At 35.7% G+C, this 13,635-nt stretch overlaps 1 protein-coding gene across 1 annotated transcript in view; it reads right to left on the bottom strand.

The window, feature by feature from the left end:
* Positions 1–12,586, bottom strand: part of PLA1A (phospholipase A1 member A) — a 53,666-nt gene extending 41,080 nt beyond the window's left edge. The window contains exons 1-2 of the mRNA XM_051985334.1: positions 12,339–12,586; positions 3,966–4,167 (exon numbers count right to left, since the gene is read on the bottom strand). Coding sequence (XP_051841294.1) covers positions 3,966–4,167; positions 12,339–12,426 — 290 coding nt within the window. The 5' untranslated portion in view covers positions 12,427–12,586. The remainder of the gene's footprint in view (positions 1–3,965; positions 4,168–12,338) is intronic.
* Positions 12,587–13,635: the final 1,049 nt, after the last annotated feature.

Below are 13,635 nucleotides of genomic sequence, written 5' to 3'. Positions count from 1 at the left end.
TACAGATTTAGCACATTACTGCTACCCATTTGCCCCTGAGCATATTATTTTTAACTCCCCAGCTCCCCAACTCACACTTTTATAGCTCCCAGGAACAAATTCTTTGCTAAAGAAAGGGGATACAGTTTTCTCCTTCTGGGAGGTTTCAGGCCAACTTCTAATCACAGAAGCAAGTTAGTGGGAATTTCTCTTTTGCCTGCCCAGCTCTTTGCAGATCCACAATGACCTAGCCTTCACTTCTCACTTTAAAACACAAATAACTTAAGATTAGCTTTCTTGCTTGCTTGCTATTTTTCACTTTTTCCAGGTGTACCTTTAATAACACTCCAAGGATGAGAACTTAGCTCTTACTATTTTCTCTCCAACTCTCTTGGTATCACTCTGTGGGCCCAGACAATGGGGAGATAACTCCTCAGTCTTTAGTCAGGCTAGGGAACTCTGTAGGTAATGGGGGCATTCAGGACTGTTGGGTGTGCCCTCAGCATCCTCAAGGCAGCCCACATATTCAACTTGATGCATTTTTGCATATTTTCAAAATCCCTATTCCCAAATATCACCATCCCCACCCTGGATGTCATTCCATTTGTACTAGCCATCCCTCCAGAGGAATAACTTTAACCTGATTATCCTGTTTTCTTGCCATAAAGGATCTCTTTCCCACATAATAATTGTAGGATATTCATTCCAAAATTATTCTGGCAACTCACTCACAATGTTTCTACACCATCTTCCTTGAACTCTCTTCATTACATCCTGAGACTTAATAGGTCATTATAATGTCAATTATAATCATCCTTGGGGACAACTTAACTAGCAAGGTACTACAAAACTTGACTTCAGGTACCATCTGTGTAACTAAGGGATATGCTTTTCTTTGTAAAATGGGTTTTCCATTCTACTTTGATGTTTCTGATGGACCTATGATGGTGCTTGCACCCCAGGTCATCTGAGTGCTCCTTTCACTGTATATAATGCCTTCAGACACTATCCCCATCCTTTCATAGACACGAAAGCAAGAATTTTGGGGAAAACATTCTTTAATATTTATCCTAGGAAAAGCTATTTGTATGAGAGGCATTCATGAGAAACATTTTCTTTCTTATCATTTCTATCCCTACTGGCTCTTTAATTAAATTCTGCTCCATACTTTGCCTTGCTATTGTTAATCTCTCCCCACCAAGTATTCCTCCCTTGCTTCTTCCCTCACCTTTTGCTTCCCTATTTATCCATCACTTTACCCCTTATTTCTTCATAGATTTTGGAGGATGATATTCCCTTCATGGTATATATGTAGTATTGCCTATTGAACCCATTCCAGATGTGAGTAGGTTTTCAGAAATATGAGTTCTCCTCTGCTCTCCCCCTCAATGGTTCTGTGTCTATTCTTCCTCTGTACGCATTTGAATAACCTAGTTACTATTTTTATCTTAACTTTGCCATTCTTTCTTTTGAGCTGTCCTATTGTTGACGTGAAAATTAAACATAAAATATACATTTCCCATGTAAAAAAAACATAAACAATCGGGCCATGTTTAAATAGTTTGTCCATGTTGAGTTTCATAAAACTGATCTTTGATACTGGCTTTTATATGTTAAATTTTCTGTTAAGTTTGGGTTTGATAGAAAGTCTTGAAAATCTGCAGATTTGTTGAAGGTCCATTTTTTTTCTCATGCAAAATTACAGATAAATTTTCTAGATATGATATTTTTGGCCACAGGCCTATTTCTTTTGATTTTTAGTAGATATGATTCCAGGACCTGCAATCTTTTATTGTGGCTGCTGCTAAGTCTTGTACAATTTAAATTGTAGCTCTAGTATATTTGAATTTTTTTCTTGTGTCTTATAAAATTTTCTTTTTGATCTGGGCATCTTGAAATTTGGCAATAACATCCCTGTGTGTTTTCCACAAAGGATCTCATTGAGTAGTGATAAGCAGATTTTTTTTATTTCTACTTTTCTCTCATGTTCTATCACTCAAGCACAATTTTTTTGGATTATTTCCTACATTGTTGTTTCAAGAATCTCTTTTTGGTCACAAATTTCTGCAGCCCAATTATTCTTATGTTTTCTCTTCTTGATCTGTCCTTCAGATCTCTCTTTTTTCTTATAAGATATTTCACATTCTATTTTATTTTCTCATTCTTTATAATTTGGTTTGTCATTTCTTGGTTTCTCATAGATTCACTGGCTTCTCCTTGCCCAATTCTAATTTTCAAAGAATTATTTTCATCTTTGAGACTCTACTTCCTTTTCTAATTGGCTAAATCTTTTTTCATAATTTTCTTATTTTCCTTGGATTTTTTTTATTTTAGTTTTTCCTCAATGTCTCTCTTTTTATTTTTAAATTCTTTTTTGAATTCTTCTATAAATTCTCTCTGGCTAGAGAGCCATTTCACATTACTCTTTGGGGTAGAATTTTTGTTTTGTTTTGTTTGTTTTTGTTATTTTATTTTATTTTATTTATTTATTTATTTTTACTAAAGTGTCCTGTGAAGATGAATTCCTGTCTTCCCTGTCCCATAATATATTTCAATAGTAGGATTCTTTCTTCTTTGCTGATTCTTTTTTTTAATGAGAGGTATTAGTGTAAACATCTTGTCTTCAGCTCTCCTTTCTGACCAGGAAGCCCAAACCAAGAGTTCCACTCTCCTGCAATTACCCGAAGCCAGCAGCATCCCTGCCCACCCTGCCTCTGCACTCACTGAGTGCTGGTTCTCTCTCACCCAGGGTCATGTCAGCAATACAGATAGGCTTGGTACTCCCAATCAGCCCAGATTCACTTCTTCTTCCCTGACTCAGATCCTACTGGACAAATAGTCCTGGAGGTGAAAGTCTCTGTATGATAGATAGATTAATTCCCACTCCAGAGTCTTTTTTTCAGATCTTTTTGGGTTGTTTTGGGAGGATCCTTCTTCAGTCCTAAGTCTTTTTGATTTTTTACCAGTCTACGTTCACCCTGAGACAAATTTGTTTTCTTTGTGGGGGAAATTGGGAGAGTTTGAAGTTTACTTCAACCTACAGAATCTTCTCCTCCATTAATCATTCTAAAAGATGCATTTCATTTATTTTCTCTTGAAAAGGTCGGTTGTTAGACATTTACCAGCATACTCCTATGCTGGTCTGTAAATATTGCTTGAGCTCTCTAGGATAATGAGAATGAAATCCACAGAATAAGTAATCAGAAAACTTATTGGAACTCATAGTCAGAAAAGGCCATCTACAGAAGATAGATCTTTAGTTGAACCTTAAAGTAAGTCAGGGAAGCTAAGAGGTAAACATGAATGAAGGAAATAAAGTCAAGTGTAAAAAGACTGGGATGGTGGGAAGGGAATAGATTAAGAAAGGCTTTAAAACTCAAATGAAAGAATTTATATTTATGTTATAAATATATTTTTATATTATTTAATGGGAAACCACTGAAGTTTATTGAGTTTTCAGTGGAAGGAGGTGGTGATGATAGTATTATAGTCAGACCTAAAAAATTATTTTGGAAAATTACTTTGGCAGATGATTGGATGGAGGGGATTTTTGAGATTATTTTATACAATACCCCCACTTTATAGTTGGGGAAACTGAAGTCCAGAAAGGTTATGTTATATGTAACTTTTCAGTATGGTAAAACTATATGTATGTGTGTAAAGCACTGTTAAAATCTTGAATATTTAAATAGATAATCAGCCAATCCATTCTCTCTTCTCTACCTTTTTCCCATAGTACTTTCATGGTACTATTGAGCACATTAGTACTTATTATCAAGAAACAATGTGGGTCTAAATATGTATTTTTTTTTTTTAGCTGAGGTAATTGGGGTTAAGTGACTTGCCCAGGGTCACACAGCTAGGAAGTATTAAGTGTCTGAGACCAAATTTGAACTCAGGTCCTCCTGATCTCAGGGCTGATGCTCTATCCATTGCACCACCTAACTGCCCCTAAATGTTCATTCTTTAAAGAGCTCTATTCTTACCTGAATCCATGGATAATTAACTTGGTTTCCAGAGAAGTGTTAAATCCAGAATTCTGAAGGTCACTACTTTCTCTTACTAGCTTTCCACAACCAGGATCCAAAGGAGTGAAGAGGAGGAACTGGACTTTGAGGTTAGTGCCCCATAGAAAATTGGCATTCTGATAGTCAGTGCATTTCTGTTGTACAAGGGGAAGCTCATGACCTATGAGCAAGAAATTTAAAAGCTATTTATTCATGTTTTAGGAGACAAAGAATAAAGAATTATATGTTTGAGGTTTACGTTTTCTTTTAAAATTTGTAAATATTATGAATTTGACAAGCATAAACAAAGAGACATTTCTCTATGCAAAAAGGAATGTGAAGTATATATTTTTAAAATACATAAAATAAATGCAACATATTAATTCCAAAGTTATCCGGCTTATCTGTGTCTCTCTCTGAACTTTTTTCCTTCCTTATTTAAAAAAAATTTTTTTTTGGAGGGCATTTTTCTTTCTTTTCTATTTTTGATTTTTTGGCATCTCTCTCACTCCTTCCCTTCAGCCCTCAGAAAAGCCTTCCTTTATAACTTATGTGTTATAGTTAAGCAAAATAATCCACAGTCATTTCATTCTGCTTCACTGACAAGTACATCTATTTAGTCCAACCCTCTTATTTTACAGATGAAAAAGCTAAAATGCAGAGATTAAGTGACTTGTACTTTTTTTTTCTCCATTGATTATTGATACTTCACTTTTTTTTCTTTTGAAAACTGCCTGGTTTTGTTGAAGTGTTATTTTTTTATTCCTTTTGTATTATTTGTTGCAAAAGAGCTTAATCGAGCAAGAGAGAGATATACTCAGAAATAAAGGGATAAAAACAAAAGATACCAATAAAAATTTTAAAAATAAAGTAGCCAATCATGAGTTGGTAGTTTTAGGATAGGAAAGAGGAGAGAAAGAATGCAACAGGGGGGGAATTAGGAACCATGTGGAATAGAAAAGGTAAGGATTTAAAAAAAAAATCAGTTGTAATGAGAACTGCATGTCCAAATGCTGTAGTTAGAGAGGAAATGTTGAACAAAGGCATAATGTCTAATAGCTGGGGCCAGGGTGTGGTCATGCTGATGGGTGGCTGATGTGAAGGCAAGATAGCATTCTTCATAGTTAAAAAGAGAAACAAAAAAAAATTAATTCAGAGTCTAAAGACTTATGTTTGAATAACCAGTTCTACTAACTACTTGGGTATCCTTAGACAAGTCTGCCAAAGACTGTTTCCTCATCTAGAAAATAAGGGCACTGGATTAGAAAATACTGAAAACTCCCTCTAGTTCTAATGTTCTGTGACTCTTTAATACAAAAGATCACAATATAGATCACAGTATCATAGACTTAGAGTTGGGAAGATAACACAATTCTTTAACGGAAAAGGGGTTTCAACGGAAATAATCTGATTCCTAACCCAACACTCATTCCATTATACCACAATGCCTCACTAAAATATGTGTTGCATGTGCCAATCAAAATCCAATCAATAAACATTTATTAAGTGCCTACTATGTGCCAGCTAGGTGACTCAAGTAGATAGGGCAAAGGGTTGGAGTCAGAAGATTGAGTTCAAATCTGGCAATAGACATTAGCTGTTTGACCCTATTTGCTTCATTTTCTTCATCTGTAAAATAAGGTGGAGAAAAAAATGAAAATCATTTCAGTACCTTTACCAAGAAAACCAAATGGGGTCACAAAGAGTTAGGTGTGACTGAAAAATGACTGAACAATAACAACAAAAATATTTGCCACACACTATGACAAGAATAGGGGACCTTCAACCCAACAGGGTCTGGATCTGTATCCCAAGGAAATCATAAAGGATGGAAAAAGACCCACATGTGCAAAAATGTTTATAGCAGCTCTTTTTGAGGTAGGAAAAAATTGGAAAATGTTGATTTACATTCAGTCTCCATAGTTCTCTCTTTAGTTGCTGATGGTATTTTCTATCCAAAGTTTATTGGGATTGCTTTGGATCACTGAACCATTGAGAAGAACCAAGTCTTTAATAGTTAATCATCTCACATTCTTGCTGTTACTGTGTACAATATATTCCTGGTTCTGCTTGTTTTGCCCAGCATCAGTTTATGTAAATCTTTCCAGGTCTTTCTAAAATCAGCTTGTTCATCATTTTTTATAGAACATTAATATTCCATTACCTTAATATTTCACAACTTTTTTAGTTATTTCCCAATTGATGGGCATCTATTCATTTTTAAATTTTTTTTGTTATCACAAAAAGAACTGCTACAAACATTTTTTATACATGTGGGTCCTTTTTCCTCTTCATGTTTCCTTGGGATACAGACCCAGTAATGGCACTATTGGGTCAAATGATCTGCACAGTTTTATAGCCCTTTGGGCATAGTTCCAGATTGCTCTCCAGAAGGGTTGGATCATTTCACAACTCCACCAACAATGCATTAGTGTCCCAATTTTCCCACATCATCTCCAACATTTATCATTGTCTTTTCCTGTCATCTTAGCCACTATAAGAAATGTGAGGTGGTACTTCAGAGTTGTTTTAATTTGTATTCTCTAATCAATAGTGATTTTTTTATATGACTATAAATGGCTCTAATTTTGTCATCTGAAAATCATCTGTTTATAAACTCTGACCATTTACCAATTGGGAAATGACTTGGATTCTTATAAATTTGACGCAGTTCTTTATATAGTTTAGAAATTAGACCTTTATCAGAAATACTGTCTGCAAAGATTTTTTTCCCAGATCTGTACTTCCCTTTTAATGTTACAGAAAATATTCTTAACATCTAGTAGCAAAAAACTGCAAATAAAGTAGGTGCCCATCAACAAGGGAATATCTCTTTTAATTTTTTTTTCAGCTCTGAATTCTGTCCCTCTCACTTCCCTTTTCTTCCACATTGAAAAAAGCAAGCACAAAACTTATTACAAACACACACACACACACACACACACACACACACACACACACACACATACACACTTAAGCAAAGAGCAGCTAGGTAGTATAGTGGGTAGAGTACCAGGTCTCCATCAAGAAGACTTCTCTTCCTGAGTTCAAATCCAGCTTCAGACTCTACTAGCTGGGTGACCTTGGGCATGCCACTTAATCCTGCTTACCTCAGTTTTTTCATCTGTAAAATAACCTGGAGAAGGAAATGACTAACCACTCCAGTATCTTTGCCAAGAAAACCCAAATGGGTTCACAAAGAGTCAGATACAATTGAAATGATTCAATAATAATGACAATTATATAAAGAGCATGGTGATAGATAAGAGACCACATTTGATAAGCTTTTTGAGTAGACCAGATTCCCTTATCTGATTAGTGACAGATAACTAACTATAAATCAGAAATGTAAAACCTATGAAGATACTTTAGTCTCATTCTAAAGTGAGAAATGAGAAATGAGAAATATACATTTGTCTCCTAAAGTTAGAAATGAGAAAAGGTGGTTCCTTGTGTTTTTAACTCCTATTCATTGTTGGAGTAATATTTGTTTTGTGCAGCCATTAAATAGCTGGTATAAAGTAGATCCAGATCCCTTTTCCCAACATGTACACACATATCACTGCCTGCCTTGTATGTGCTAAATTGTTCTTTTCCCTCCAAAGAATCTGTTTATAATATTTATTTTATTAAAGTATTTTTTATTTCTTGCTATAAAATGCCATGAAGTAATTTTTGGCTGAGTTCTTCTGCTCCTCTCTTTAAGAGCTCCATAGCATATTTTCATGCAGAATATTTCACAGGACCTGATTTTTTACAACACATACACACACACACACACATACAGACACACACACACACATACACGCCACACACTCTAATTATAAATTTCTATATAATGAAAAAAACTTGTACATGTACAGCATGCCAACTTCTTCAAGTGTCACATTAGCCCAAATACTTAATGAATTATTAATAACTGATTTTTAAAAGAAAAAAAGTAAAGGTTCTGAAAAACAGAAAATTAAGTGTCTTTTCCTTCTACTGGGACAGGATGTCTACACTGTCAAATGCCATCAGAGTATATAATATTGGTGCTCAGTTTTTTCTCTGTCACAAGAGAAGATTTGATACATTGGACACAGGACAAAAGGTTATGATCTCCAAAAATCACTATGATATAAAGACAAAAGATATCAGTAACTGATTTAGTAAAAAGTCATTAAAAATATTTATAAATTCCTATTTCCAAGCCAATAGCAATTTATTTAGGGGCACAAGAACCAAGGGTCCTTAAGTACAAAGGTATACTGGAACTAGCTACACCAGCTTTTGAGCTGATTGTTGAATTTCCAGTATGAGCATTTATACCTTGGAAACTGACAAATGCTGCAAGTCAGGACTTGATTTATTGTTGATTTTTAAACTTAAAGAAACAATGAAGAAATTGTTAATTATACAGATTAAATAATTAAAATTGTGTTGAACATACTTTTTTTTGGTAGAGTCAATTGTTAAATATTTGCCAGCATAACCCTGATGGATCCAATAGATTCTTATATGGGCAAAATTGCTAATATCCCTTGGCACCCCATCTTCAACATTTTTTAAAGACTCATCTCATTTCCAAAGTGATCATACTAGCATTACATACATGGCAACAAAATGATCTGGAGTCTTCAAGACTTTGTAGTTTCTATTTCCTAGTCATATTTATTGACTTGTCCATGCAGCACCAGGATGATTGTAGGAAGTCTTAAGCATTAGGATCCTACATAAAACACAGGATTCCTCAAATCTGGGGACAGACCTCATTTCCAATTCCTGCTCAAGAATAGAAATATAAGAAAGAAGGCCTTGACAATGTTCATTTTCTCATATTGAAAGCTGATGATGGAAACTGCCAATCAATTGGTCAACAAACATTTATCAAGTGCTTATTATGTATCAAATAAGGTGTTAGGCTCTAGTGATACAAAGAAAGACAAAACACAGTCCCTGCCCTCTGGGAGTCTATATTTTAGTATGGGGAAATGATATGCAAACAACAATGTTTATGCAAGAACTATACAGAGTACACAGGAGGTAATCTTGGAGAGAAAAAAAAAGATGGCAGATGGGGAAAGGCCAATTTTTAGGAGGTAGGATTTGAGCTGTGTTTTCAAGGAGGCCAGGGGAACTGGTAGTGAGAATTCAACTCTCCTATACCTTGTCAGCCTAAGTTATATCTGCTCTAGTACTGTAGGCCTTAGCCACGTAGACTTTAAAAGCATGTAGTCATGGATAAGACCAAAATGGGACATTGCAGATTGCAGAGAGAAGCAAATACAAAGTTCAAGAGGGAGAAAACAATGACATCTTCAGAGAAGAAGAGAACAGGGAAAACTCCACAGAGAAAGTGACATGTGAACTGAATTTCTACAGAAGATAAGTATGAAGAATCATGGATGTCTAGGAAGTAAACAGTTTATATGAATATACAGACTAGAAAGAATGCCAATTTAGAGAATTTTTAGTAGGGGAATAGGATGAAAAAAGTTTGGAAAGATAAGTTGCAGCCAGATGATGAGAGCCTTAAATGTTGGAATCTGCCTTTTACTCTAGTCAATAAATAGGTAGCTCCAGAAGGATTTTTATCAGCAAATGACCTGTTCAGAAGTTATGTATGCCCTGGGATGATCTTTTGGCAATTGGATGAAGTATTACTGGGAAAGTGATTGACGAGAACAATCAGAGAGATACATTTGATGAGCAATTGGTGAAGCAGAACTGAAGATCTGATGAACTATTTGAGTTGAATATATAGATCTGAATTCATCTGAGTAGAGATGATAATTAAATGCATGTGAGATGAGATCATCAAGGGAGACAGTATAGAGAAAGAACATTCTTGGAAGTAAACTTTGTTTGCAGGATGGGAGATGGATGATGACCAGCAAAAAAGACTCAGAGGTGGCCTTATGGTTAAGAAGAAAATCAGAAGGAAACATTTTCTTTCATGAAGCTGAGGGAAGAGAGAAGATCCAGGAGAATAACATAATAGTCAAGGAACAAAACTATGGAGATCAAGAAGGGTGAGAACTAAGAAAAGAACATTAGTTTCTTTTAATGTTTAATGAGAAGATCATTAATAACTGATAAAGTGGTTTCAATAGTGAGAAGAGATGAGGATGGGATGGTGAAGAAGAGGTAACAAGTATAGCCAATTCTTTCCTGGAGTTTGACAAAGATTGGACAGACACAAGATGACAGCTTAAAGGAATGGTAACATAAAGTGAATTTTTGTTTCTTTGTTATTAAAAACGAGAAATATTTAATGATTGACAAAGATTTTAGACAATGGAAGTAGGAAGACAAAAATAGAATAGTTTATTCTATCCAGGCTGTGTAGTACTCATACAACATCGTATCTACAAAATAATTACTAAGTAATCTAAAGAGATGTACAGTACTAAATGGAGCTGAGGGGATCAGGAAAGGCTTCACAAGAAGGTGGCACTTGAAATGAGTTTTGAGGCAAGGAGAGAGGGCATTCCAGGACTGACTGTCACTGGAAACATACAAAAGTAAGAAACAGGATGATCTGTATGAGAAACAGCAAGAAGGGCAAATTGGCAGAATTGTAGAGGACAAAAAGTGGGAGTAAGGCATGATAAAAATGGAAAGACAAGTGGAGCCGAGATTATAATAGAAGGTTATATTTTGTCCTAGAAGTAAGAGGGAACCATTTGGAATTTATTGAGTAAAGAGAATGATATGATCAAATTTGAGTTTAGGAAAATCCCATTTGTAGCTGTGTTAGAGGATGCAGACTATGAGAGACTTGATCCACTGAAACCAAATAGAAAGGTTACTACAATAATTCCAAATCCTAATCCAGGTCTCCCCTTTGCTGCTTTTAATCTCTTTGATTTAGATGTCACTCATTTCAGTCCTTGATTATTATATAATATAGGTGCTATCTTCTTGAGAGTTTTGTTGTGATTATGTATATATTGTTTTCTAACTATATATAGTTACATTTATATACATAATTATAGTTAAAGTTTAGTGTGTTGTATGTATGTAAGAGAGAGAAAAAAGTGTGAGTATGTGTGTGAGACAGAGACAACAGAGAGATAGAGAGAGATAGTCAAAGATAGATACACACAAATAAATTGAGAGATTCAGAGACAGAGAAGAGTGCATGTGTGTACATGTATTTGAGAGAAGAGAGTGTGTGAGTATATGTGTGTGGAGACACATACAGAGAGAGAGAGAGAGAGAGAGAGAGAGAGAGAGAGAGAGAGAGAGAGAGAGAGAGAAAGAGAGAGAGAGAGAAAGAGAGAGAGAGAAAGAGAGAGAGAGAGAGAGAGAGAGAGAGAAAGAGAGAGAGAGAGAAGAGAGAGAGAGAGAGAGAGAGAGAGACGGAGGGAGAGCACTATCTAATTCAAACCCCTTGTTAAGTGATAGAGAAACAAAGACAGAGACAGAGAGAAGGGAAGAGAAACAAATAAAGGAAAGAGACAGAGAGAAAGGAGATAGGAGAGGGATAGAGTGAGGGAGAGAGAGGCAGATAGAGACAGACAGACAGTTCACAGTCTTGGAGAGAACAGAGATGATAATGGGCTGGATCTGGGGGACAGAATGATTAAAAAGGAAGATATGATTCTAAGAGAGAAGGTAGCAAATGGTAGTCAATGTAGTACAATGGAAAGAGTTCTAGATCTGGAATCAGAGGAACTGGGTTAAAATTGGGCCATGTCATTTTGTGCACGTGATCTTAGGCCAGTCACTTCACTTCTCTGGGTCTCAATTTCATAATCTATAAAATAAGAGGGTTGGTCTTTCTAGTGCTAGAGTTTTGATCCTATCATCCTAAGCAGATTGGATCAAGTTTCATATCAAGCCAAGAGTCTGGTGTAGATGACTTCCATGTTCTCTTTCAATGCCAGTCTGTGAATCTGAGTAAAGTTGACTTTTAACAAATGAGTCAGCCACCATAGGGGAAGTTGGTGTTTCTAGAGAAACACCATCTTTACTGTCACTCATGTGATTTTCAGGCTTAAAAAAAATCAGGCTGACTAGGGGGAAAAGAATCTTCAGGGACATCCCAGAATTAATACCACATTAATATAATATTGAGAGCCAAAGTCATTGTTTGATAAAAACTCAACAAGAGAGATTCGATTCCTCTCATTTAGATTAAAATCTTACTTAGCTTCCCTTCTCTGGGAAGGTGAGGGACTATGTATCAAATGTGGCTGGTGTGTTGCTTTTGTTAAACTATTTTTTTCTTATTTTCTTTTTAATCTTTATAAAAAAAGATAGTTTGGGGGAGGGAGCAGCGAGAAGGATGGGATGTGTTTGGAAATGAATTTGATGTGTAAACAAAAGATATCAAGAAGAATAAGATTTAAAAAAAAATCTTACCTGAACCATTAGAGAATAACAATATCCCCAAGAAACAGAGGCATCTTCTGAGACTGTTGGTCATGGTGAAGTGGGTCTCCTTTGGCATAGGGATGAATTGAACTCCTTCTTAGTGGAAAAGCCAAACAAACCAGCCCCTGACAGGCACGAATATTTGCTTTTACTATCCTAATCATTAACTGGCCTTATGACTCCCTAAAAGAAAAATGTGGCAATCGACTCAGTCCGTGTTTGCTCAATGGCCAAAGTTTCCCTATTGGAAATAAATGTGCTGGGTACTTTCTGTTGTTTTATTATTTGTTTATTTGTTTTTTTTTTTTAAACCAGAGGATATTTAGACAAATTTTCCTTCCTCTTTGAATCAAATATTTTCAGGAAACAGTTTCCTGTACCTCTCCCACTTCCCATTACAATGTGTCTATAACAATAGAGTTATAACAAAGGTGCCTTCAACTTGGAATGCCGGGAAAATTTTGTAGTAGGTAAATTTTTGCCTTTATGATCTTTCTTGCCCCCCTCCTATAGAATCATTTAGCCCAGTTAAATCCAAACCTTAACTTGGGATTTGTGAACATGATTTTTTTTTTCTTCAAATGCATTATTTTGAGAGCTGTGTTTCAATATAATAGATTTCCTTTGTAATCCCATATATTTTATTTTATGCATTTAAAAACATTATTCTAGAGTGGATTATAGACTTGACCAGAATGCCAGAGGTGTCCATGACATAAAAAAGAGGATAAGAACTCCTCATCTAGTCCAATCTCTTCATTTTATAAAGGAAGAAATTGAAACTCAGCAAGGGAAACATATGCTCTTGACCCTTACCTAAGGAATTACAGCTGCTGAGGAGCAGTACTGGACAGGGATCCTGGTGTTTCCTGCACTCTCCACTGAAACAACTGTCTCCCTAGGCAAGGAGATGACCAGCAGACTTATTAAATCAGGCTATTGTGAAAAATTGTAAATTGGTGTCTCTGATTGATGACAAAATCTCTTTGACCAAAGGGCAAGTCACACATCTTGAATGAATATTGACATTGTGATTACCTTATCACATAGACAATGGCTCTTGAGATGGGTGGATTCATTACAGCTACTCTAGCCTTTCTATATTCATTTCTTCCCTCATAGTGAACCTCAGTCAGAGCCGGATGATGGCAAATGGAGTAACACTGAAGGGGGGTTACCCCTCTGCAGGAGATAGAGAATTGGTTGTGGTTAAAACTTTTAACTAGAACTTTTCATCATCAATAGGCAACACATTTGATTTGTTTGCTGGGCTTTTGAGCCATCC

Source organism: Antechinus flavipes, chromosome 3 (assembly GCF_016432865.1).
Source record: "Antechinus flavipes isolate AdamAnt ecotype Samford, QLD, Australia chromosome 3, AdamAnt_v2, whole genome shotgun sequence".
Taxonomy (NCBI): domain Eukaryota; kingdom Metazoa; phylum Chordata; class Mammalia; order Dasyuromorphia; family Dasyuridae; genus Antechinus; species Antechinus flavipes.
The sequence above is the reverse complement of the archived record's forward strand: the minus strand, read 5'-3'. Positions and strand labels throughout refer to the sequence as shown.